Raw genomic sequence first — 24,418 nt, forward strand, 5'->3', positions numbered from 1 at the left:
TCCCTTCGCGCTCCAGCCGGGTCAGGACCCGGCCCCCGCCCCTCCCCGCCCCCGGTCTCCTTAAAATACCCGGGATCCCCATGGCAACAGGCGCCCGGCGACAGGTGCGGGTGTTATTTACGGGTCGAGCCCGAAATAGCCGGGGAGGGTGGGGGTGGGCGGCCGGGGGCGAGGCCGCGGCGAGCGGCGCGGGTGCGGCGGCCGGGCGGGCGGCGGTGCGGAGCGCGCGGTGCGGAGGATCGCGGAGCTGGGGCGGCGCCCAGGCAGGAGGGCGAGCGGGGTCCCTGCCCGGGAGCCGGGGGAGGGCGGCCTGCGGGAGGCGCCCGGCCTGGAGCGGAGCCTGGAGCCTTCCCGGCCCGGCAGGCCCTGGGAGCCCGGGGGAGGGGAGCCCGGCGAGCCGGAGGGGACGCCGAGTGCCTTCCGGGCCCCGCTGTCCTTCCTTCCACCGCGGGGAGCGTCTGTCCCCGTTTGCTGAGCTGCAGCGCGGGGCGCCACCCCTCGATCTGAGCCCCTCCGTGAGGACCCCAGGCCCCCCCTACTCTGAGCCTTTTGGGGAGCCCTCCGCCCCCGTGCAGACCTCGGATGGAGTCTGTCCTCTGATTCCAGCAGGTCCCCCCTCTTTTCTGAACCCCAGCCAGGACTCTGTGGATTCCCCTTGTGTGAATGTTGGGGGGGGGGTCCCACGGCCTCCCCGAGACGCAGAATCGGGGCTGACCTGCCCCCCTAAACCCTCCAGAGGCGACCCGACTCCTCCCTCCCCAGACTCCGAGCCGAAAAGAAGCCAACAGGCGCCTCCTTGCATGCGCACGGAGAGCTCAGCGTCCCCTCCTGCGCACCCCGAAATCTGAGCCGAGGGAGGGGGCGCGCGGAGCAGCCCCTCGGAGTCCTCCTGCCCCCAGAGCCCCCGGGCCCCCTCCTGGGCGCCTCGATTTTGCTCCGGGTCCACGTCTCTGCTGAGTTTCTGTGGCAACGCAGGCCCTTCCCTGCTCTCGGAGGGCTCCCCAGGGTGTGTGTGTGTGTGTGTGTGTAGGGGGTGGGGTGGGGGGGCTGTCTTGTTTTTCTCTCTTCTGAGACGCAAAGGCACCCCCATGTGAGGTTCCGGGGAGACTCAGCGATTCCTTGTTTTATCGTCCCGTGGTAACAGCCCCCCCAGCGCCTGCGAGACCCCAGGGCGCCCCCCCACCCCCATCCCCACCCCGAGCCCCAGCCCCAGCCCCGCCCCAGCCCCGGCCCGGCCCAGCCCGCCCGGCCCAGCCTTTCCCCGTGAACCCGGCCCGGCCCGGCCCGGCCCGGCCCGCCGCCGGGATGATGATGTGGTCCAACTTCCTGATGCAAGAGGAGGACCGGCGGCGGGGCGCGGCCGCCAGGCGGGGCGCGGGGCAGCCGCCGGGGCTGTCGCCGGAGCGCGAGGGCAAGGTCAAGCTGGCGCTGCTGCTCGCCGCCGTGGGCGCCACGCTGGCCGTGCTGGCCGTGGGCACCGAGTTCTGGGTGGAGCTCAACACCGTCAGGGCCAACGACAGCGCCGTGTGCGACGCCGCCTACCTGGGGCTCTGGAAGGTGTGCGTCAAGCGCCTGTGGCAGGAGGACGTGCCCGCGGGCCGGCGGACCTGCGGCCCCGCCCAGCTGCCCGGAGGTGAGGCGCCCAGGGCGCGGGGGCGGGAGGGGGCCCCCCAGACGGCGGGGGGGAGGGGGCGGGAGGAAACGGTGCCCCAGAGAGAGCGGAGCCCCGGGGAGGGAGCCTGCACCGCCCCGCGCTCCCCCAGGGCCTTGGCTCCCCGCGCAAACCTTGTAGAGAGGGAAAGTCTGTACCCCAGGTAGCTTGTGCCCCAGGCCAGCCTGCACCCCCATAACAGTCTGCACCCCTAGACTAGCTTGTGCCCCAGGCCAGCCTGTAGCCCTAAATCATCCTGTTCCCCTAGAGTCTAGGCCCAGACCTAGACCACCTGTACCCCTAGACCCACCTGTTCCCTCAGGCCAGCCTGTACCCTCAGGCCAGTCTGAACCTCAAGACCAGCCTGTACCCTCAGGCCAGTCTGTACCCCAAGACCAGCCTGTACCCCTAGACCACCATGCACCCCTAGACCAGCCTGTACCCCCAGACCAGCCTGTACCCCTAGACCACCATGTACCTCCAGACCAGCCTGTACCCCTAGACCACCATGTACCTCCAGACCAGTCTGTACCCCTAGACCACCATGTACCCCTAGACCAGCCTGTACCTCCAGATCAGCCTGTACCCCCAGACCCACCTGTTTCTTCAGGCCACCCTGTACCCCCAGACCAGCCTGTACCCCTAGACCAGTCTGTACCCCACCCCTAAACCAGCCTGTACCCCCAGACCAGCCTCTACCCCAGATCAGCCTGTACCCCCAGACCCACCTGTTCCTTCAGACCAGCCTGTACCCCCAGACCAGCCTGTACCCCCAGACCAGCCTGTACCCCTAGACCACCATGTACCTCCAGACCAGTCTGTACCCCTAGACCACCATGTACCCCTAGATCAGCCTGTACCTCCAGACCAGCCTGTACCCCCAGACCCACCTGTTCCTTCAGGCCACCCTATACCCCCAGACCAGCCTGTACCCCTAGACCAGTCTGTACCCCACCCCTAGACCAGCCTGTACCCCCAGACCAGCCTGTACCCCAGATCAGCCTGTACCCCCAGACCCACCTGTTCCTTCAGACCAGCCTGTACCCCCAGACCAGCCTGTACCCCCAGATCCCCCCCTGTGCCCCAGAACATGCTGTGACTTCCAAGGCCCCGCCCGTACAGACTGTGATCCCAGACACCTGTGTCCCCCCAGGGAGCCTCGGGCACCTGTGCCTCCACACGTGGCCTGGGCCCGACACCCAGCCCGTGACTCCACACACAGCTGGCGCCCTCAGCAGCCTGCGTTCCCCAGAAACACCCACACCCGGGGACAGCCTGTGCCCTGTGCACGTGCCCACACACAGCCTGTGCCCCGAGAGAGACTGGGTTCCTGGTGTCAGCTTGCTCGTCCCACTCCCAGGCAGCTGCACCCCAACCCGCGGGCCCTGGGAGGCGGACAGCCTTGACCCAAGTAGCATCATGCCTGTTCCCACTACTGATTCCACCAAATGAACCTCTCACCTCACATCTCCCTGCCCCCCAGACCCCCCCTGTCACACCACCCCCCCGCTTCCCAGGAAATGTTACCTTCACTGCCCTGAGGAGATGTCCTCCCCCCCTACTGCATATCATGGGGTTCCTCTGTGTTGATTTTTATAGCAATGCTTATCTTTCAAAAATACATATACATATTTTATTATAAAATGGAGGTACATGGGGGTACAGCCCGCAGGCCAACGCTCTATCCACTGAGGAAGGGAGAGGGACAGAGAGAGAAACATCAATGATGAGAGAGCATCATTGATCGGCTGCCTCCTGCAACCCCCCTACTGGGGATTGAGCCTGCAACCCAGGCCTGTGCCCTGGCCAGGAATCAAGCCGTGACTTCCTGATTCAACCACTGAGCCACACCGGCCAGGCACAGCTCTCTTTCTCCAAAACAATTTTTTAAAAAAAATTTATTGATTTTATTTTCCAAATGGGATGTGCCATAATCTTTGGGGTCAGAGACAAGATGTCCTAGAACAGTGGTTCTCAACCTTCCTAATGCCGTGACCCTTTAATACAGTTCCTCATGTTGTGGGGACCCCCCAACCATAAAATTATTTTCCTTGCTACCTCATCACTGTAATTTTGCTACTGTTATGAATCGTCATGTAAATATCTGATATGCAGGATGTCTTTTCATTGTTACAAATGGAACATAATGAGAGCATAGTGATGAATCAAAAAAACAATATGGAATTATAGATGTGTTTTCCGATGGTCTTAGGCGACCCCTGTGAAAGGGTCGTTCAACCCCCCAAAGGGGTCGCGACCCACAGGTTGAGAACCGCTGTCCTAGACTGTTAATGAATGGGATGCCAGACACCTGACACTGTCCTGGAACAATGTACCATGCCAGCTAGATGGGACGGCCCAGTCCCCTCATGGGTGTGGGCCAGTCCCCCCATTGACTGCGACAATAGGGTCTAAATCAGTGATGGCGAACCTATGACATGCGAACTCATTTTTTTGGTTGATTTTTCTTTGTTAAATGGCATTTAAATATATGAAATAAATATAAAAAATATAAGTCTTTGTTTTACTATGGCTGCAAATATAAAAACATTTCTATATGTGACACGGCACCAGAGTTAAGTTAGGGTTTTTCAAAATGCTGACACGCCGAGCTCAAAAGGTTCGCCATCACTGCTCCCAATGGGACGTCTCAAGCCCCCTCCTTCCCTCAGGCCACCAGGTGGAGCGTCCCACCTCACCTGACTCAGTTTACCTCTCCTCCTCGCTTTTCTCTTCTGTAGAATGGGGGCGATGATAACTACTCCCGGGGTTGCTCTGTGGACTAAGGAGTTAGTGCATGTGGAGAACCTAGAACAGAGCCCCGTGCTACGTAAGCATCTCCTGCTGGTATCACCTCCACACCCCCCCTTTGGTCTGGAAAGTTCCTTCTTCCCATTCCCCCCCCCCGTCTGCCAGGCCCCTCTCCTGACTCTGCCCCGCCCCCCCAGTCTCTACCTCTCCCCTCCCTTCCCGTGCCTCAGTTTCCCCGCCTGTAGACTAAGGAAGCTGAAATAATGAATTCTGCAGGAAGTTCTGGCTTTAAAGCGCGGTTCGGAAAGCGGGTTTTTGTTTGCTTTTGAAGTTGAGGGTTTGGGACCTCCAGTCCGCAGAGTTGGATGACTCATGCGCTCCGGGGTTTGTCACGAAGCCATTATCAGCCTTTGCAAGAGCCTTCTTGTGCTCTACTTAACATTATTATTCTTTTATTTCATTCCTTCCTGACTCAGCTCTTAATGTGTTTTCTTAAAAAATATATATTGATTGATTTTGAGAGAGAGAGAGAGAGAGAGAGGAAAGAGAGAGATTGGTTGTTCCACATATTGATGCATTCATTGGTTGATTCGTGTGTGTCCCTTGACCTAGAATCAAACCTGCAACCATGGTGAATCAGGACGATGCTCTGACCAACTGAGCTAGCTGGCCAGGGTCCTGTTTTTTATTTCTCAGATCTCTGTAGGTTGCTTTCCTTTTTCTTCTTCTTCTTCTTCTTTTTTTTTTTTTTTAAAAAAATATTTTTTATATATTTTATTGATTTTTTACAGAGAGGAAGGGATAGGGATAGAGAGTCAGAAACATCAATGAGAAAGAAACATCGATCAGCTGCCTCCTGCACACCCCACTGGGTACCTGCCCACAACCAAGGTACATGCCCTTGACCGGAATCGAACCTGGGACCCTTCAGTCCGCAGGCCGACGCTCTATCCACTGAGCCACACCGGTCAGGGCTATAGGCTGCTTTCTGTTAGTCTTCGGACGCCCTGTGATTGTAAACATATACGTCCCTGCATATGGTTTTTGTCTGTATGTATCCCCAGAAGTAAAACAGGTGGTGATAGGGCATAACTGTCCTTCATTCCATGAAGTCTGTCAGAGTCTGCCTTCCAGAAAGACTGGCACAGGCACACCTCGAAGAGAGCGTAGGTTCGGTGCCCGAACACCGCAGTAGAGTCAGTCACGCACTGTGCTGGTTTTCCATACACATAAAAGCTATGCTGGCCGAGCCCTGACCGGTGTGGCTCAGTGGATAGAGCGGCGGCCTGCGGACTGAAGGGTCCCAGGTTCGATTCCAGTGAAGGGCATGTACCTTGGTTGCGGGCACATTCCCAGTACCGGGTGTGCAGGAGGCAGCTGATGGATGTTTCTCTCTCATCGATATTTCTAATTCGCTATCCCTCCCCCTTCCTCTCTGTAAAAAATCAATTAAAAAAAAAAAAGCTATGCTGGCCGGGTGGCTCAGTTGGTTAGAGCATTGTCCCAATACACCAAGGGTGTGGGTTCGATCCCCAGTCAGGACACATACAAGAATCAACCAATGAATGTATAAATAAGTGGAACAACATATCGATGTTTCTCTCTCTCTCTCTCTCTCCCTCTCCCTCCCTCAAATCAATTTTTAAAAAGCTCCTCATTGGAATCCCAGCTCCGGATAAGCTGTGACAACAGGTGGCTTTTACTGAGCATCATTTTTCTCTTCTGTCATATTTTTTTAATATATATTTTTATTCATTTCAGAGAGGAAAGGAAAGGGAGAGGGAGATAGAAACATCAGTGATGAGAATCATTGATTGGCTGCCTCGTGCACGCCCCTTCCTGGGGATGGAGCCCACAACCCGGGCACCTGCCCTTGACCGAAATTGAACCCGGGACCCTTCAGTCCGCAGGTCGACGCTCTATCCACTGAGCCATACCAGCTAGAACTCTTCTGTCATTTTAAAAAATATATATTTTTTATTGATTTCAGAAAGGAAGGGAGTGGGAGAGAGAGATAGAAACATCAATGATGAGAGAGAATCACTGATTGGCTGCCTCCTGCACACAACCACCCCCACTGGGGATTGAGCCTGCAACCCAGGCATGTGCCCTTGACCGAAATCGAACCCAGGACCCTTCAATCCACAGGTGGACGCTCTATCCACTGAGCCACACCGGCTAGGGCTCTTCTGTCATATTTTTATCGGGGATGCTCAGGTCATATTCTTAGGCTACTGTGAGCTAGGTTTACTATCCAGTCCTGAACTTACACCAGGGTCCCCCCTGGCATCACCTCCCTTATTTTTCTCTCTCCCTTGCTCCCACAGAAACCAACTGCACCTACTTTAAATTCTTCACCACGGGGGAGAACGCACACATCTTCCAGAGAACCACAAAGAAAGGTGAGAGCCTGTCACCCCGCGGTGGGGGTTAGGGGGTGGGGGATATGCTGGCCGTGTTGGAGGGGTTCTTGGCAGGCTGGGGCTCAGCTCCTATGTCCCGGGGAGGTCCCACTTTGGGGGGAGTGGCGGCAGGAGGGTCATGGTTCTGCAGGGCCCTGTTCCCGACACTCCTACCCCGGCTCTGCCTTTGCCACATGCTGTGCAACTTTAGGCAAGTCACATTCCCTCTCTGTGCATGGTACTTTATTTTTCACCCCAATATATATTTTTTAATTTTTTTTAAAAAATATATTTTTATTGATTTTTTTACAGAGAGGAAGGGAGAGGGATAGAGAGTTAGAAACATTGATCAGCTGCCTCCTGCGCACCCCCTACCGGGAGTGTGCCCACAACCAAGGTACATGCCCTTGACCGGAATCGAACCTGGGACTCTTCAGTCCACAGGCCGACGCTCTATCCACTGAGCCAAACTGGGCAGGGCCCCCCCAATATATTTTTATTGATTTCAGAGAGGAAGGGAGAGGGAGAGAGAGAGAGAAACATCAATGATGAGAATCATGGATTGGCTGCCTCCTGCACGCCCCCGACTGGGGATCGAGCCTGCAACCCAGCCATGTGCCCTTGACCAGAATCGAACCCGGGACCCTTCAGTCCACAGGCTGATGCTCTATCTATCCACTGAGCCAAACCAGCTAGGGCTGTGCCTGGCACTTTAACATCTTACAAATGTGCATCTACCATGTGCTAGACATGGTGCTGGGCGCTCCATCCTGGCCTGCTCGGCAGGCGGGGGCTTTATCTCAGTCTCCCAGCTGAGGAAACGGATGTGCGTGAGTGGTTAAATTTATTTTCCCCGGAAGCCAAGAGGCAAAGGCAGGATTCAAGCTCTACGGCAGCTTCTCCCCCAGAATATTTTGTGCGAATGGAAGTGTCCTGTGTCTGTGCTGCCAAGTGTGGCAGCCTCCGGCCCCTGGTGGCTGCTGAGCACCTGAGGGTGGCAGGTGTGATTGGGAAATTCACATTGTTGTTGTTAATCCTCACCCCAGGATATTTTTTCCGTTTTTTAAAAATATGTATTTTTATTGATGTCAGAGAGGAAGGGAGAGGGAGAGGGAGATAGAACATCAATGATGAGAGAGAATCATAGATTGGCTGCCTCTTGCACGCCCCCCACTGGGGATCAAGCCCACAACCCAGGCAGGTGCCCTTAATCAGAATCAAACCCGGGACCCTTTGGTCTGCAGGCCAATGCTCTACCCACTGAGCCAAACTGGCTAGGGCTGTTTTTTGTTTTTTTAAAATATATTTTTATTATATTTCAGAGAGGAAGGGAGAGAGAGAGAGAGAGATCGATGATGAGAGAGAATCACTGATTGGCTGCCTCCTGCACGCCCCCCCCCACTGGGGATGGAGCCCCCAGCTTGGGCATGTGCCCTGACCGGGAATTGAACCGTGACCTCCTGGTTCATAGATGGACGCTCAACCACTGAGCTACGCAGGCCGGGCCCAATAAGGAATTGGATCCTGCTTTTCTAGAGGAGAAAATTGAGGCTGAGAGGTTCCGTGACGTCACCAGCACCGTCCATCCAGGAAGTGGCCACTGTATCATACCCCCCCATGGCCACCCACGCGCCCACTGCCTCAGTCTCCTCACCTGTAAACAGGCGGCGACCAGACCCCAAGTCATCACTGGTCGTTCCCTTCCTTCACGTCCGGCTCTGACCCCTCTCTGCTGTGTGACTTGAGGTCCTGCCTGGGTCTTAGATCCCTCAACAAAGGAAGTCAACCATTGGATGGGCTTCTCCTGGGACATGCTCCTCTGGCCCCGAATCTCCCACTTCCCTGGCTCTGGCTCCCTGTCGGGGGGCTCGCCCACTCCCTGCACCCCATGTTCTTCCCTTCTGCCCCTCCCCCCTGCACAGAGATGAACCTGGCGGCCGCGGTGATAGCGGTTCTCGGCTTGACGGTCATGGCCCTGGGGTGCCTCTGCATCATCATGGTGCTCAGCAAAGGCGCCGAGTTCCTGGTCCGCGTGGGAGCCATCTGCTTTGGCCTCTCAGGTGAGGGCCGCGCGCGAGGACATGGCAGGCTGTGGGGTGGGATCCCCAAGCACTGTTGCCTGCTGGGAGGTGGGATCTCTAAGTCCCATTGCATGCTGGGAGGTGGGAATCTCTAAATCCCGTTGCATGCTGGGAGGTGGGATCTCTAAACCCCATTGCATACTGGGAGGTTGAATATCTAAACCCCACTGCATGCTGGGAGGTGTGAATCTCTAAACCCCATTGCATACTGGGAGGTTGAATCTCTAAACCCATTGCCTGCTGGGAGGTGGGATCTCTAAACCCCATTGCATGCTGGGAGGTGGGATCTCTAAACCCCATTGCATGCTGGGCGGTATGGTCTACAAGAACTGTGCATGCTGGCAGGTGGGATCCCCAAGCACTGTTGCCTGCTGGGAGGTGGGATCTCTAAGCCCCATTGCATGCTGGGAGGTGGTATCTCTAAACCCCATTGCATGCTGGGAGGTGGGAATCTCTAAACTCCATTGCATGCTGGGAGGTGGTATCTCTAAACCCCATTACATGCTGGGCGGTGGGATCTCTAAACCCCATTGCATGCTGGGAGGTATGGTCTTCAAGAACTGTGCATGCTGGCAGGTTAGGATCTCCAAGCACTGTTGCACGATGGGAGGTGGGATCTCTAAGGACAGTTGCATGCTGGTTTGCACAATGGGAGGTAAGAGCTCCAAGAACTGTTGAACGCTGGGAGGCAGGGTCCTCAAGCACCTTTGCATTCTGGGAGGCTGAGAACTCCAAGCACTGTTGCATGCTGGGAGGCTGAGAGGTCTCCAAACACTGTTGCATGCTGGGAGGCTGAGAGGTCTCCAAACACTGTTGCATGCTGGGAGGCTGAGAGGTCTCCAAGCACTGTTGCATGCTGGGAGGCACAAGGGCTAGTGGTAGGCTCAGATATGAGAGCTCTAAGCCCCGTTGTTGGCTGGGAATTGGAGGGTCTCCAAGCTCTCTTGTGCATGGGGCTGTGAAGGGGGCCTAATATATGGCGAGGAAAGATGATTTGACTTTGGGTGGTGGCACACAGAGCAATATACAAGTCTTGTAGCATAGAAACCCACACCTGAAACCTATATGATCCTATTAACCGATGTCACCCCAATACATTTAATAATTAAAGAAAAGAGATTCGGACCTTGGGGTCTGCAAGGACTGTTGCCTTCTTGGAGTTGAGGGTCCGAAAAAATGCTGCACCTTGTGAAATGTAGTCCTCACTGGGCAAGCGTTTGCGAATGTGGATAGAAAGGCCACGAGTTCGGCATTTGCTTGTGAGGGCTGCCAGGGCAGCGCACCACGGACCGGTGGCTTGACCACAGGAATGTATTTCTCTCCGTCCTGGGGGCTGGAAGTCCAGGTTCCCGGGGTCAGCAGGGCTGGGCTCTCCTGAGGCCTCTCTTTCCTCAGCCTGCAGATGGCCCTTTCCTCCCCGTGTCCTCACGTGGTCGTCCCTCTGTGCCTGTCTGTGTCCTACTCTCTCCTTGTGAAGGCAGCAGCCGCACTGGATTGGAGCCCACTCGAATGACCTCATTTTAACTCATTTCTTTAAAGGCCCCCCCAACCCACCCACCCAATATAGGATGCGGCTCAGCCCACCACAATACATTCACCGGGTTATTGTCCATCTCTCCTTCCGGGTGGAAGCCTCTGTTAGTCCCCTGTATATATATTTCACAACGGGAGCTCAGTGGAGATCTGTCGAATGAATGAACGATGCAGGAACTTGCAAAGGCGTGAAGGGGACTGGACAGTGTCTCCTCTTTGTCCAGATGCTTTGCCACCTTCAATGCCCTCATGCTGAGCTGCGTGGGGCCGGGAAAGGCTCAGGGGGTCACTGAACCATGGTGTACTGACTCCAGGATGCATGCTCCAGGCCCCTGATTAAAAACCATGGGGGAACCCTGGCTGGTTTGGCTCAGTGGATAGAGCATCGGCCTGCGGACTGAAGGGTCCCAGGTTCAATTCCGGTCAAGGGCACATGCCCAGGTTGTGGGCTTGATCCCCAGTGGGGGGTGTGCAGGAGGCAGCCGGTCAGTGATTCTCTCTCATCATTGATGTTTCTCTCTCTCTCTCCCTCTCCCTTCCTCTCTGAAATCAGTAAAAATATATTTTAAAAAAACCCGAAAACATGGGGGAAACTGGAAGAAGCAGAGGATAAAGAGGACGGAGGGCCAGGGACTGAGGTTGGGCCAGGCTCCAGGATCTGAGAGGGGAGGCGGCTGGGACCCATGACCATGGATGACCATCTGATGGTCCTGAGTGGCCCTGGCCGGGTTGGCTCAGTGGATAGAGCGTCAGCCTGCAGACTGAAGGATCCCGGGTTCGATTCCAGTCAAGGGCACATGCCCAGGTTGTGGGCTCGATCCCCAGTAGGGGGCATGCACGAGGCAGCCAATCAGTGATTCTCTCGCATCATTGATGTTTATCTCTCTCTCTCTCCCTCTCCCTTCCTCTCTGAAATCAATACAAATATATTTTTTTAAAAAAGATGGTCCTAAGGGATCTGACCCCTGCCCGCCTCGGCACGCCCATTGCCCACCACTCGCCTCCTCCCCACTCTCTTTGTTCTGGTCTCACTGACCTTCTCTCTTTTCCTCAAACTCCTCATTCTACTCCATCCCACCACGGCCTTCGCCCCAGCCACCCCTCCTGCTTGGAATAGCCGTGGCTTCATTCCGTCCGTGGCCGGCTTCCAGGCATCCTTCATCCGCGTCTCAGCTGCCATGCCTTTTCCCGACGACACTATTTCAAGTCCCTGCTCCACCCCGGGGTGTCACTCCCCTTCCCATCACCCTGTTTTTAACTCCTTCCCAGCATGCCTCGCCGTCTGAAATTATCTTGTCTTCTCACGTGTGTACTTTGGAGGTTGTAACCCGGCCGCCGGCAGGCCATGGAGGGCCCGCGACGTGCTCTGCCCGGCGGGCAGTACGTAGAGATTTCTCTGGGCCGGTATTTAAAGGTCGGATGAACTCCCATCAAAGCCATCATCAGTTAAACATTCTGTCTCTCGCCCTGGCTGGCGTGGCTCGGTTGGGTGGCTGTTGGCCCGTGCACTGGGAGGTTGGTGGTTCGATCCCTGGTCAGGGCACATGCCTGGGTTGCAGGCCGGATCCCCCGGTTGCAGGAGCGTGCAGGGGGCAGCTGGTAGATGGAGGGCTGAGCGTGCAGGGGGCAGCTGGTAGATGGAGGGCTGCCGTTGGCGGGAGCTGGGTTTCCGTCACCCTGTCACTGTGCCCATCACACCTGCCTGCTGCATTATGTACTGACTTCCTCATTGTCTCCTGCAAGCGTTGTTTACTACCCGTCTCCTCCCATAGAATCTAAGCCCCATGAGGTCAGGGTCTTTGTCTGTCTTGTTCCTCGCCCCCCCGCCCCACTTCTTTTTTTAAAAAAAATATATTTTATTGATTTTTCACAGAGAGGAAGGGAGAAGGATAGAGAGTCAGAAACATTGATGAGAGAGAAACATCGATCAGCTGCCTCCTCCACGCCCCCTACTGGGGATGTGCCCGCAACCAAGGTACATGCCCTTGACCGGGATCGAACCTGGGACCCTTCAGTCTGCAGGCCGACGCTCTATCCACTGAGCCACACCGGTCAGGCACCCCCTCCCCCCACTTCTTTTTAAAATCAAATTGCATTACAACTTGGCTGCCTTTCTTTTCATTTTCATTTCATTTCTTTTCTTTTCATTTCACCATCACTGTTTCTTTTTTTTTTTTTTTATCCTCAACCTAGGTATTTTCCCACTGATTTTTAGAGAGAGTGGGAGCGAGAGGGAAAGGCAGAGAGAAACATGGATGGGAGAGAAACACATCGATTGGTTGCCTCCTGCATGAGCCCCAACCAGGGCCCCGGGCCAGGGAGGAGCCTGCAACCCAGGTATGTGCCCTTGACCGGAATCGAACCCTGGACCCTTCGGTCAGCAAGCTGACGCTCTAGCCACTGAGCCAAACCAGCTAGGGTGACCATCGCTGTTTTTTTCAACTTTACTGGGGTGTGACTGATGAGGAGAGAGAGAGAGAGAGAGGGAGAGATTGAGATTTGTTGTTCCGTGTATTTATGCATTCATCAGCTGATTCTTTTTTTAAAATATATTTTTATTGATTTCAGAGAAGGAAGGAGAGGGAGAGAGAGATAGAAACATCAATGATGAGAGAGAATCAGTGGTCAGCTGCCTCGAGCACGCCCCCTACAGGGGATTGAGCCTGCAACTCAGACATGTGCCCTTGACTGGAATCGAACCTGGGACCCTTCAATCCGTAGGCCGACACTAGCCACTGAGCAAACCAGCCAAGGCCATTGGTTGATTCTTGTATGTGCCCTGACTGGGGATCGAACCCGAAACGGTGTATCAGGATGACGCTGTAGCCCACTGAGCCACCCAGCCTGGGTCACTCCAGAACCTTTCAATCTTCCCCAGCTGAAGCCCTGTCCCCTTAAAAACCGACTCCCACTCCCCTCCCCGGCCCCCGGCGCCCGCTGCTTGCTCCACTTTGTGCCTCTCACACTTACCCTTCCTTCTTTCTCTCCAGCTTCCAAAATTGCATCTGCTATGTAACAGGTGCTTAGTCAGTGGTTGTTGAATGAATGAATGAATGAATGAGAGGGTGATTGGGGGGGGGGTCTCTCAGGTTTCTTGTTTGAGGAGCCTGGGATGGGGTGCATTGAGGAGCTATTGAGACCGAAGTTGGGGGTTCCCCAGCGCCTGAGCACCTCCCTCCTCTCTCCTCTCCCCGCAGGCCTGCTGCTCCTGGTCAGCCTGGAGGTGTTCCGGCATTCCGTGCGAGCCCTGGTTCAGAGGGTCAGCCCCGAGCCGCCCCCGGCCCCGGCCCTGACCTACGAGTACTCCTGGTCTCTGGGCTGCGCCGTGGGGGCCAGCCTGGTCCTGCTGCTGGGGGGCAGCTGCTTCCTCCTGCTCACCCTGCCGCCCTGGCCCTGGGGCTCACTCTGTCCCAAGCAGGGGCCCAGGGCCCCCTAGAGGCACCCCTGCGCTTTCCCGAAGCTCCTTGCAACCCCTCCTTGGTCCTCTGTCCCCTCAGAATCTTATTGTTGTTGTTAATCCTCACCCGAGGACACTTCTCCACTGACCCCTAGAGAGAGCGGAAGGGAGAGGGAGAGGCAGAGAGAAACATCGATGTGAGAGAGATGCACGTTGATGGGTTGCCTCCTGCATGCACCCCGGCCAGGGCCCCGGGCCGGGGAGGAGCCTGCAACCGAGGGACATGCCCTCAACCTGAATCGAACCCCGGACCCTGCGGTCCTCGGGCTGATGCGCTATCCGCTGAGCCACACCGGCCAGGGCCCCTCAGCATCTTTCGCCCCACATCCCGGAGACACTGTCCTCCTTGCTCCGGGGTTCCAGGCTGTTTGCACAGACCCGTCTCTCGCGCCCTCGCCTTTTCCTCTGTACATATGTGTTCCTCGGTGGCTGAATTCTGGGCCGCTTGGGGGTGGGGTGGGGAGAGGCTTTTTGCAAACGAGGGTCCCCAGGGGCGGTTGGTGGGGACCTGATGGGGTAACTGGGGATGGGGTGGGGGGGGAGATGAGGTCAGGGGGTGTGGGGAGGGAGCGGGCCCTGTTCATGTCTGCGATCTGGATGCATCCACTTGTGGAAGAGCCTTCTTCTGACTAATCCAACCTTTGGAGACGTGGGGTAGGGTAGGGGGGAGTTGCCGGGGGGCGGGGGGCGGGGTCGGAGAATGTCTGGGTCTGACCTCACTGTGGTCTGATTTGGGATTAAAGGTTTGGAACTGTAACAGCTCTGAATGGGAGTCCGTTTGTGGTGGGATGGGCGCATCTGGGGCAGAGAAAAGTCATGCTTCTGTCCTCCCAGAAACACGCGATACCAGCGATGGCGAACCTATGACACACGTGTCACCTCATTTTCTTGGTTGATTTTTCTTTGTTCAATGGCATTTAAATATATAAACTAAATATCAAAAATATAGATCTTCGTTTGACTATGGTTGCAAATATCAAAAAATTTCTATACGTGACACAGAGTTAAGTTAGGGTTTTTCAAAATGCTGACACACCGAGCTCAAAAGGTTCGCCATCGCTGCGCTACACGCTACTTGTCCGCCCCGAAGCCAGGTGTCCATGGGCCCACAGGGAGTGATGGGACATTCTAAACCGAGAGCACAAACGCTGCTGGGGGTGGAATGTGTCCTTTCCAGTTGTATGTGTTGGGGTCCTCACCCCCTGGACCTCGGAATGTGACCTTATTTGTTTGTTTTTTAAATATGTATTGATTTCAGAGAGGAAGGGAGAGGGAGAGAGAGAGATTGAAACATCAATGATGAGAGAGAATCATCGATCGGCTGCCTCCTGCACGCCCCACACTGGGGATCGAGCGCAAAACCTGGGCATGTGCCCTGACCGGGAATCGAATCGTGACCTCCTGGTTCATAGGTCGACACTCAACCACTGAGCCAGACCAGCTGGGCTGTTTGTTTTTAAATTTTTATTTATTTATTGACTTTAGAGAGAGGAAGGGAGAGAAAGAGAAAGAGAGAGATTTGCTGTCCCACTTATTTATGCATTCATTGGTTGATTTATTTTTTTATTTTTATTGATTTCAGAGAGGAAGGAAGAGGGAGAGAAAGATTAAACATCAATGATGAGAGAGAATCATTGATCAGCTGCCTCCTGCACGCCCCCTCCTGGGGACTGAGCCCGCAACTCGGGCATGTGCCCTTGAATGGAATCGAACCCAGGACCCTTCAGTCCCCAGGCCGACGCTCTATCCACTGAGCCACACCAGCCAGGGCATTGGTTGATTCTTGTGTGTGCCCTGACCAGGGATTGAACCCTCAACCTTTGTGTATGTGGACGATGCTCTAACCCAGGGGTGGGCCAACTCAACAGAACCAAATAGCAACAGTACAACGATTGAAATTTCTTTTGAGAGCCAAATTTTTTAAACTTAAACTATATAGGTAGGTACATTGTTATTAACTTAATTAGGGTCCTCCTAAGGCTTAGGAAGAGCCACACTCAAGGGGCCAAAGAGCCGCATGTGGCTCGCAAGCCGCAGTTTGCCGACCACAGCTCTAACCAACTGCGCTACGCAGCCAGGATGGAATGTGACCTTTCTTGGAGATGGGGGTTTTTACAGAAGTCATCACATTAAAATGAGGTCACCAGGGTACCTCGTGTCCCTGCACGCCAAGGAGATGAGGTCATAGACACGTCCAGACGAGGGTGAGGTGAGGCCAGTCGGAGAGAAGGTGGCATTCATGAGCCTGAACGGCTCCGCCCTCGCGGCCGCAGAACAGACCAACCCTCAGACACCTTGAGCTCGAACTTCCAGCCCCCAGAACCATGAGACAATCCATTTCTGTGGTTTGAGTCACCCCGTCTGTCATATTCTGTTATGGTGGCTCTAGAGCAGGGGTGGGCAAACTTTTTGACTCGAGGGCCACAATGGGTTCTTAAACTGGACCGGAGGGCCAGAACAAAAGCATGGACGGAGTGTTTGTGTGAACTAATATAAATTCAAAGTAAACATCATTACATAAAAGGGTACGGTCTTTTTTTTGTTTTGTTTTATTTCAAACGGGCTGTAGTTTGCCCACGGCTGCTCTAGACCGTACAGATTGTAGTTCCTGGAAACGGGGTGCTGCCGTAACAAGTAGCTAAGCATGTGGACACGCCCTGGGTGGTGTTGCTCAGTGGTTAGAGTGTCGGCCCGCAACCAAAGGGTCATGGGTTCGATTCCTGGTCAAGGACACATACCTGGGTTGCAGGTTCGATCCCTGTGCAGGAGGCAACCCATGGATGTGTATCTCTCACATCCGTGCTTCTCTCTCTCTCTCTCTCTCCCTTGCTGCCTTCTCTCTAAAAATCAATGGGAAACATATCCTCAGGTGAGGATTTTCAAAAAATGTGGACGTGGCTTTAGGATTGGGGAGAAGGTGGGGGCTGCAGGAGTTCTGAGGCGCAGGATGGAGAAAGCCCAGGTGCCTTGAGGAGACTGTTGGTGGGAAGTCGGATGAGCCAGCAAAGCTGGGAGGACTCGGAAGGAAGGGAGGAGGGCGGTGGGGAGGTCTGTCGCCTCAGGGAACACACTGGGTGAGAACAGAATGTGGCAGAAGCGGGAAGAGCCCAGCACCAGCAGTCCCCCCAGTGAAGAGCCGCAGTCCCCCCAGTGAAGAGCCGCAGTCCCCCCAGTGAAGAGCCAGGTCAGGGGTTGGAGCCCCTCTGGCCAAATGTCAGCCTCGCCCCCTGACGACCAGTAAAGGGATTTCAACTCAGAAATCACAGCCGGAATTTTTGCACGAGATAGAAAGCGCCGAAGCTCCTCTCTTACCTCCCGAAGGCCAGCGTCTCTTAAACATGGAAAAATAGTTTAACAAGCCCTGGCCGGTTTGGCTCAGTGGATAGAGCACTGGTCTATAGAATGAAAGGTGCCTGGTTCTATTCCGGTCCAGGCCACAGGCCTGGGTTGCAGGCTTGATCCCCAGGAGGGGGCGTGAGGAGGCAGCCGATCAATGATTCTCTCTCATCATGGATGTTTCTTTCTCTCTCTCGCTTCCTCTCTGAAATCAATAAAAAATATATATTTAAAAAAAATTGTGTCCCAATAGATTTAATAAAAACATTCAGTATTGTGGGGAAGGAAACACAATATTGTGGCTAATGGGTCTGAAGACGTTCAGGAGCAGTTTGGAGAGAGAGGAATAGGGGTGGGGGGCGAGGAGAGGGAAGGGGAGAGAGAGACACTGTGGTTGAATGAATCAGGTGTTATGCTGGTAGCTTTTCAACGAGCGCCACCTGGAGGCGGCAGGGGAGCCCTGCAGGGAGACGCTGGAACTGCACCTGCAAGATGCCCAATGAAGCACGTTGGTCCTGAGTGACCAGGGGGGGAGGACATGCATTTGCAGCGGTTCTCAACCTGTGGGTCGCGACCCCTTTGGCGGTCGAACGACCCTTCCACGGGGGTCGCCTAAGACCCTCCTGCATCTCAGATATTTACATGACGATTCATCACAGTAGCAGCATGACAGTGATGAAGCAGCAACGAAAATAATTCTATGGTTGGGTCACCACATGAGGAGCTGTATTTAAAGGGCCAGAAGGCTGAGAGCCACGGAAATTGTACAGGCTGGAGAACTGATCGCGGGGGAGAAAACTGCAGCCTTGAGAGAGAAGGGGAGGAAGCGGGGAGATAAAGACAAAGCTGACCCAGCCGGCCGCTGCCAAAAGCAGTTCAATGACTGGGCTGCCGCTGTTTCTCCTGGCCACGTGACTGAAGAAAAACAACAGTGCTGGGAAGTCATTATACCTAAGACGACTCGGGACTGGCCTTAGGAGTCCCCCAGGGGCACAGGTCAAGAATGACACCTGTGGGGCGGGTCTGATGGGGTGGGGGAAGAGGAAACTGGTTTTCTGAGTCGCCCATCACGATCCTATCTGCACCTTTACAATGGAAATGCTTACAACCAGGGTGACCAGCTCATTCCCAGGCGCCTGAAACCGTCTCAGGTTTAGCCCTGTAATTTCCACGTCCGGGGAAATTCCTCGTTCCCAGATGCCGGGAATCCCGGGACAATTGGGCAGGCTGCTCACAGCAACCCTATTGTTGGCGGTGGTGGGAAGGGCACCAGGTGTGGCCGGCTCCAGGCACGGAAAAGCAGCCAAACCAGACAGGTGATGATGCCACGGCTGCCCTGGGGACCAGCTGCAACGCCGGATAATGACCTCCTGCCCTGCTGCCGGCCAATCAACCAATGGAGACTCTGAGCCTGGGATGGGGTCAGACCAGGCCTGGGTTCAGCAACTCAACTCGGGGCTTGAGTTCTGGCTGGGAAAGAACTCAGAGCCGAGACTCAAAGGATAAGAGAACGTGGCTTTGGAGAATCGCAGAGGCAGAAGAAGTAATTCGTAGAAGAAACGGGCTGAGGAAACAAGTTCCAGAGGCAAAGGAAGGGCCCTGGGAGCTTAGGAGTGAGGAAGGTAAAGGTGAGGTGCCCAGGGGGGTGGGGAAGGGGAGAGGGTGTGCGATGGGTCCTCTTAAGGGTGGAGATTCTAGGGGAGGTCCCAGGGGAAGATCTCAATAGAATGTTCCGCAGCTTTCCAGGTGTGTCCTTGCAGGGTCGGGCTCTCCTCTGATTGGTTGGCGCCAGGGATGGGGGGTGATTATCCAATGCGGCTGGTCCTGAGGTCAGCCGTGGTGTTGCTTGTCTGGTTTTGCTGCTTTTCCAGTCTAAATGTTATCTCTAGGGAGGAAAGGTCAGGGGTCCAAACCACAGGGGCAGCAATATGCTAGGGGAGGGGGAGGGAAGGTCACCCTGGGGGTGAGGTCCCACCTGTTAGGGTCACCGAAGGAGGTAAAGAGGCCGAAGGTGGTAAAGAATTATACATTTACTAGAGGCCCGGTGCATAAATTCGTGCACCAGTGGTGCCCTTGGCCTGGCCTGTGGGATCAGGCTGAAACTGGCTCTCCAACATCACCAGAGGGCTCCTGGATTGCGAGAGGGCGCAGGCCAGGCTGAGGGACCCCACCGGTGCACGATTGGGGCTGGGGTGGGGGGATGTGGGAGGTTGGCCAGCTGGGGAGGGACCATGGGAGGGCTCCAGGGCATGTCTGGCCCATCTTGATCAGTCCTGATCGATCGGCTGGACCCCAGCAGCAAGCTAACCTACCGGTCGGAGTGTCTGCCCCCTGGTGGTCAGTGCACATCATAGCAAGCGTTTGAGCGGCCTTAGCATATCATAGAGTGTTGACCTGCGGATCGAAGGGTCCCAGGTTCGATTCTGTCAAGGGCATGTACCTTCCCCAACCTGGGCCCTGGACAGGTCACATGCAGGAGATAACCAATCAATGCGTTTCTTTCACATCGATATTTCTCTGTCTTTCCCTCTCTTTTACTCTCTCTAAAAATCAATGGGAAAATATCCTTGGATGAGGTTTTGTGTAGTGTTTTTTTTTAAAAGACTTAGTATCCTAATTTAAGGAGGATGAACATGGGGCTGGATGTCCATAAATGATTTCTATTAGAGTCATCTATTTTATTTTATTTTTTATATATTTTTTATTGATTTTTTACAGAGAGGAAGGAAGAGAGATAGAGAGCCAGAAACATCAATGAGAGAGAAACATCGATCAGCTGCCTCCTGCACATCTCCCACTGGGGAAGTGCCCACAACCCAGGCACATGCCCCTGACCGGAATCGAACCTGGGACCCCTCAGTCCGCAGGCCAACGCTCTATCCACTGAGCCAAACCGGTTTCGGCTATTTTATTTTATTTTTTAATATACTTTTATTAATTTCAAGAGGAAAGGAGAGGGAAAGAGAGAAACATCAATGATGAGAGAGAATCATGGATGGGCTGCCTCCTGCACGCCCCACACTGGAGATCGAGCCCGCAACCCGGGCATGTGCCCTGATCGGGAATCGAATGGTGACTTCCTGGTTCATGGGTCGATGCTCCACCACTGAGCCACGCCGGCCGGACTAGAGCCATCCATTTTAGTCATCAAATATCTGTCAAGACAGCGTGATAAGAACCAAAGTCCCTTCTCGGACTAGCTAGTGCCAGGAACGATTGATCAAGGACGCTGCAAGGAGGGAAGCAAGGCTGAGTTTTGGAAGCAATAGAAGCAAGAAGAAAAAAAAAAATAAATCCAAAAAAACCTGTCAGCGCTGTCCCTGGTCCCCCTTCCCGGATGCTGCCTGAGTCATCTCCGCCTTCCTCAGGAAAGACCGGCTTCCTCCACATGCGGAGACAGATGGTCCCGAGAGCGCCCACGTTTTAGAGAGAATGACTTCCGTGGCAGGAGGAACAGAGAGATACTCCACCCCCACTGTGCTGCTCCCCCATGTGACCTTGCCAACCCGGGGCTGGTGCGAGCGGAGGCTCCCCCAGAGGTGCCATTCCTGGGAAGTTTCTGGGCGAAGTGGGTGCCCGCACCCCGGGTCCATGGACACCCCACCCCCACCCCATGCAAACGGGGCCTCCCGCTCAGAAGGGGACCCTGTGTTTGGGGCTGCGGGCTCCCAAGGTCACCCTTTTGAAGTTCTTCATCAGTCATCTTTGCATCTGTGTTTTAGGTATTTAAAGATTTTTTTTTAAATTGGTTTTTAGACAGAGAGAGGAAAGGAGAGGGAGAGAGAGAGAAACATCGATCGGATGCCTCCTGCACGCCCCTGACTGGGGATTGAGCCTGAAACCAGGGTATGTGCCCTGACCAGGAGTCAATATGGCAAACTTTTGGTGTCCCGGACAACACACTGAGCCACACTGGCCAGGGCCATTGGTCGATTCTTGTATGTGCCCTGACCAGGATTAGAACCTGCAGCATTGGTGTAACTGGATGATGTTCTAAGTTACTGAGCCACCCGGCAGCCAGGGCTAATTCAATTCTTTTTAAAAAATTTTTTATAATATATATTTTATTGATTTTTTACAGAGAGGAAGGGAGAGGGATAGAGAGTTAGAAACATCAATGAGAGAGAAACATCCATCGATCAGCTGCCTCCTGCACACACCCCACTAGGGATGTGCCCGCAACTAAGGCACATGCCTTTAACGGGAATTGAACCTGGGACCCCTCAGTCCGCAGGCCGACGCTCTATCCACTGAGCCAAACTGGCCAGGGCAATTCTTTTTTTTTTTTTTTAAATATATATATTATTGATTTCAGAGGGGAAGGGAGAGGGAGAGAGAGATAGAAACATTAATGATGAGAGAGAATCATTGATCAGCTGCCTCTTGCACTCCCCACACGGGGAATCAAGCCCACAACCTGGGCATGTGCCCTTGACCGGAATCGAACCTGGGACCCTTCAGTCCACAGGCCGACGCCCTATCCACTGAGCCAAACCGGCCAGGGCTAATTCAATCCTTACCATATTCTGGCAATTCGTGCCAATTTCAAAGAAGCGCTGTTCTAGGGCAGGGGTTGGCCCATACGGCCCACCACTTGTGTCTGTAAATAAAGTTTTATTAGAACGCAGCCGCAGCTGTGTTCACGCTGCTGCAGCCGCAGAGGCGAGCAGATCCTGGGGCCGACAGACGCGGGAACATTCCTCTCTGCTCCTTTGCAGGAAAAGTTTGCCGAGCTCCGCGCCAGGAGCCAGCAGGCCCGGGTTTCAGCTGCATTCGGCCTCTGTTACCGGTAAGACTAAAAATGATAATAATTTCCTGTGATTCACAGCATCTGATGTCCCTTCTCCGATTTCTCCGGGTGTTTTATCTGTCATGGATTAGTCATTTCTGCGAGGACAGATGCCAAGCCAACTCCTCTGTCATTATTCCTGACCAGGTGGGTAGGCTTTAGCTAAGACAAGACCTGGGGGCTGTTCTTGGGTATTTGTTGTAGTAATTGTACAAGCAGACAGTCTCCTCCACCATCTGGGTGTCCTGCCGCACAGGTTATAAATGAAAGGCAGGAGAGACACTGGGTATTTTGGGGCGTGTGTGTGTGTGTGTGTTTTTCAACCTCTTGTGAGTTGGCTTTCGAGCATCTTCCAAAGGCAGCCGCTAATATCTCTTTCTAAGTGGATCCAGGAAGTAAAAACTGGGAGACGCTGAGCCGGGAATTGTCAGGACCCGCCGCAGGCAGGCTCGGAGGCACAGCTGGTTTGAATAACACTGATAACACAAATACATGGAGACAGGAGACCGGAGGAAACGCGAAATGGTGTTTGCGTGCAGGAGGCAGTTGTCGGAGGCTGTCTCTAGCTCGGTTTTTTCCGGAGTTTGGTTACGTGATTCAATTCCTTTATTTTTTTTTTGGGGGGGGGGTGTTATTATTTTATATTTTTTAGGCTTTGAAAAAAACTTTATTTCTTTATTGATTTCAGAGAGGGAAAGAGAAGGAGAGAGAGAGAAACATCAATGATGAGAGAGAATCATTGATTGGCTGCCTCCTGCACACCCCCCACTGGGGATGTGCCCACAACCAAGGTACATGCCCTTGACCGGAATCGAACCTGGGACCCTTCAGTCCGCAGGCGGATGCTCTATCCACTGAGCCAAACCGGTTAGGGCTTGTTTTTTTTTAATCCGCACCCAAGGACATGCTTTTACTGATTTTAGAGAGAGAAGACAGGGGGTGGGGGGTGGGGTAGAAACATGGATCTATTACATAAGGGATGCTGTCAGCTCATCACCGAGTGCCCGCCTTCGTGGCTTATGTTCTGTGCTCCTCCTTAAAATCCCTGTGTCCAGGGATCGTATCGCCTGGCCGCAGCCACGCAGGCTCCTCTGGGGGACCATTTCCTAGTTGTGGGGTGTGGCCCACAACTCCCTAAATGAATATTATGAGTACCATCAGCCCGTTTACATAGAATTTATTCTTAGCCTATGTTTTAAGTCAAACCATGCTAAAGTCACTCCAGATTTTAGGAAAACTCATCCAGTAATTTTTTTTTTAATTTTCACCTGAGGATATGTTTGTAGAGAGAGGTGTGGGGGGGGGGGGCGAGAGAGAGAGAGAGACATTAATGTGAGAGAGAAATACCAATCGGTTGCCTCCTGCATGTACTCTGATTGGGGATGAACCTGCAGCCTTTTGGTGTACGGGAGGATTGTTGTATGGGAAGATGCCCCAACGAACTGAGACACCCGGCCAGGGCCGGTAACTTCTGGGAGGAGGGGCAACAATAAGATAAAAACTTACATTTTGCCTGGCTGGTGAGGTCACAGGTTCTGTTCCAGGCTCATGCCCTGGTTGTGGGCTGGATCCCCAGTAGGGGGCGTGCAAAGGCAGCCAATGGATGTTTCTCTCTCATCGATGTTTCTCTCCTTTTCCATTCCTCTCCCTTCCTCTCTCTCTAAACTCAATAGCCCAATATGTACTACTATTTGTAATACTTTAAACCAGGGGTCCTCAAACTTTTTAAACAGGGGGCCAGTTCACTGTCCCTCAGACCATTGGAGGGCCGGACTATAGTTTAAAAAAAAACTATGAACAAATTCCTATGCACACTGCACATATCTTATTTTGAAGTAATAAAAACGGGAACAAATACAATATTTGTATTTGCATGTGGCCCGTGGGCTGTAGTTTGAGGACCCCTGCTTTAAACAATAAAATTAAATTAATAAAATAAAATAAAATCAATAGCCTTACCCGGTTTGGTTCAGTGGCTAGAGCAGCCATGGGCAAACTACGGCCCGAGGGCTGGATCTGGCCCGTTTGAAATGAATAAAACTAAAAAAAAAAAAAGACCGTACCCTTTTATGTAATGATGTTTACTTTGAATTTATATTAGTTCACACAAACACTCCATCCATGCTTTTGTTCCGGCCTCCGGTCCAGTTTAAGAACCCATTGTGGCCCTCGAGTCAAAAAGTTTGCCCACCCCTGGGCTAGAGCGTTGGCCTGGGGACCAAAGGGTCCAGGGTTCGATTCGGGTCAAGGGCATCAGGGCACCTGCAGGAGGCAACCAATCAATGTGTTTCTCTCACATCCATGTTTCTCTCTGTCTTTCCCTCTCTCTTCCACTCTCTCTGAAAATCAATGGAAAAATATCTTCAGGTGAGGATTAAAAAAATAATAAAATAAAATAAAATAAATAGAAGCATATTT

General features: G+C 53.8%; 1 protein-coding gene across 1 annotated transcript; it reads left to right on the forward strand.

The window, feature by feature from the left end:
• The first annotated feature begins 1,162 nt into the window (after positions 1–1,162).
• Positions 1,163–14,814, forward strand: CACNG6 (calcium voltage-gated channel auxiliary subunit gamma 6). The gene is made up of 4 exons (XM_081108631.1): positions 1,163–1,633; positions 6,730–6,804; positions 8,727–8,864; positions 13,616–14,814. The coding sequence occupies exons 1-4, from the start codon at positions 1,306–1,308 to the stop codon at positions 13,852–13,854; spliced, it is 780 nt and encodes a 259-aa protein (XP_080964757.1). The 5' UTR covers positions 1,163–1,305; the 3' UTR covers positions 13,855–14,814.
• The last annotated feature ends 9,604 nt before the right edge of the window (positions 14,815–24,418 follow it).

Source organism: Myotis nattereri (genome assembly GCF_964212035.1).
Source record: "Myotis nattereri genome assembly, chromosome: 15".
Lineage (NCBI taxonomy): Eukaryota > Metazoa > Chordata > Mammalia > Chiroptera > Vespertilionidae > Myotis > Myotis nattereri.